The 313-nt window shown below is 69.6% G+C and overlaps 1 protein-coding gene across 1 annotated transcript in view; it reads right to left on the bottom strand.

Moving 5' to 3' along the window:
• The window catches only part of Khsrp (KH-type splicing regulatory protein), a gene marked incomplete at its 5' end in the record, with an annotated part of 12,074 nt that overhangs the window by 2,736 nt on the left and 9,025 nt on the right, over positions 1-313 (bottom strand). Inside the window, one exon of the mRNA XM_019209068.1 lies at positions 130-290. Within this exon, the coding sequence (XP_019064613.1) occupies positions 130-290 (161 nt within the window). The remainder of the gene's footprint in view (positions 1-129; positions 291-313) is intronic.

Raw genomic sequence — 313 nt, 5'->3', positions numbered from 1 at the left:
CCGCTGCAGGCATCAAGGGCACACGCCGCAGGGGAAGGGGTTTCCGGCGCTACCCACTAAGGCAGGATGGACGGTGGCCGGGGGTTGGAAGGAGAAAGGAGGAGGAGGAGGGTGGCAATTCCCACTTGCCTGCTGCTGTCCCTGCTGGGTGGGAGGCGGCTGGGGGCCGCCGGGACCGGGAGTCTGTCCGTAGTAAGCGGCCTGCTGTCTGTAATACTCAGCCCAGGCGGCGCTGTAGTCCGGCTGGGAGCCTGGGGGCGCTCCCGGACCCCCTCCGGTGGCCACTTGCGCTGCGGGAGGGCGGAGCGTGAGC

The sequence above is a fragment of the Fukomys damarensis genome, unplaced genomic scaffold (assembly GCF_012274545.1).
Source record: "Fukomys damarensis isolate Sample0158 unplaced genomic scaffold, DMR_v1.0_HiC HiC_scaffold_37, whole genome shotgun sequence".
NCBI lineage: Eukaryota > Metazoa > Chordata > Mammalia > Rodentia > Bathyergidae > Fukomys > Fukomys damarensis.
Note: the sequence above shows the minus strand (reverse complement) of the source record. Positions and strands in the feature narration are given on the sequence as shown.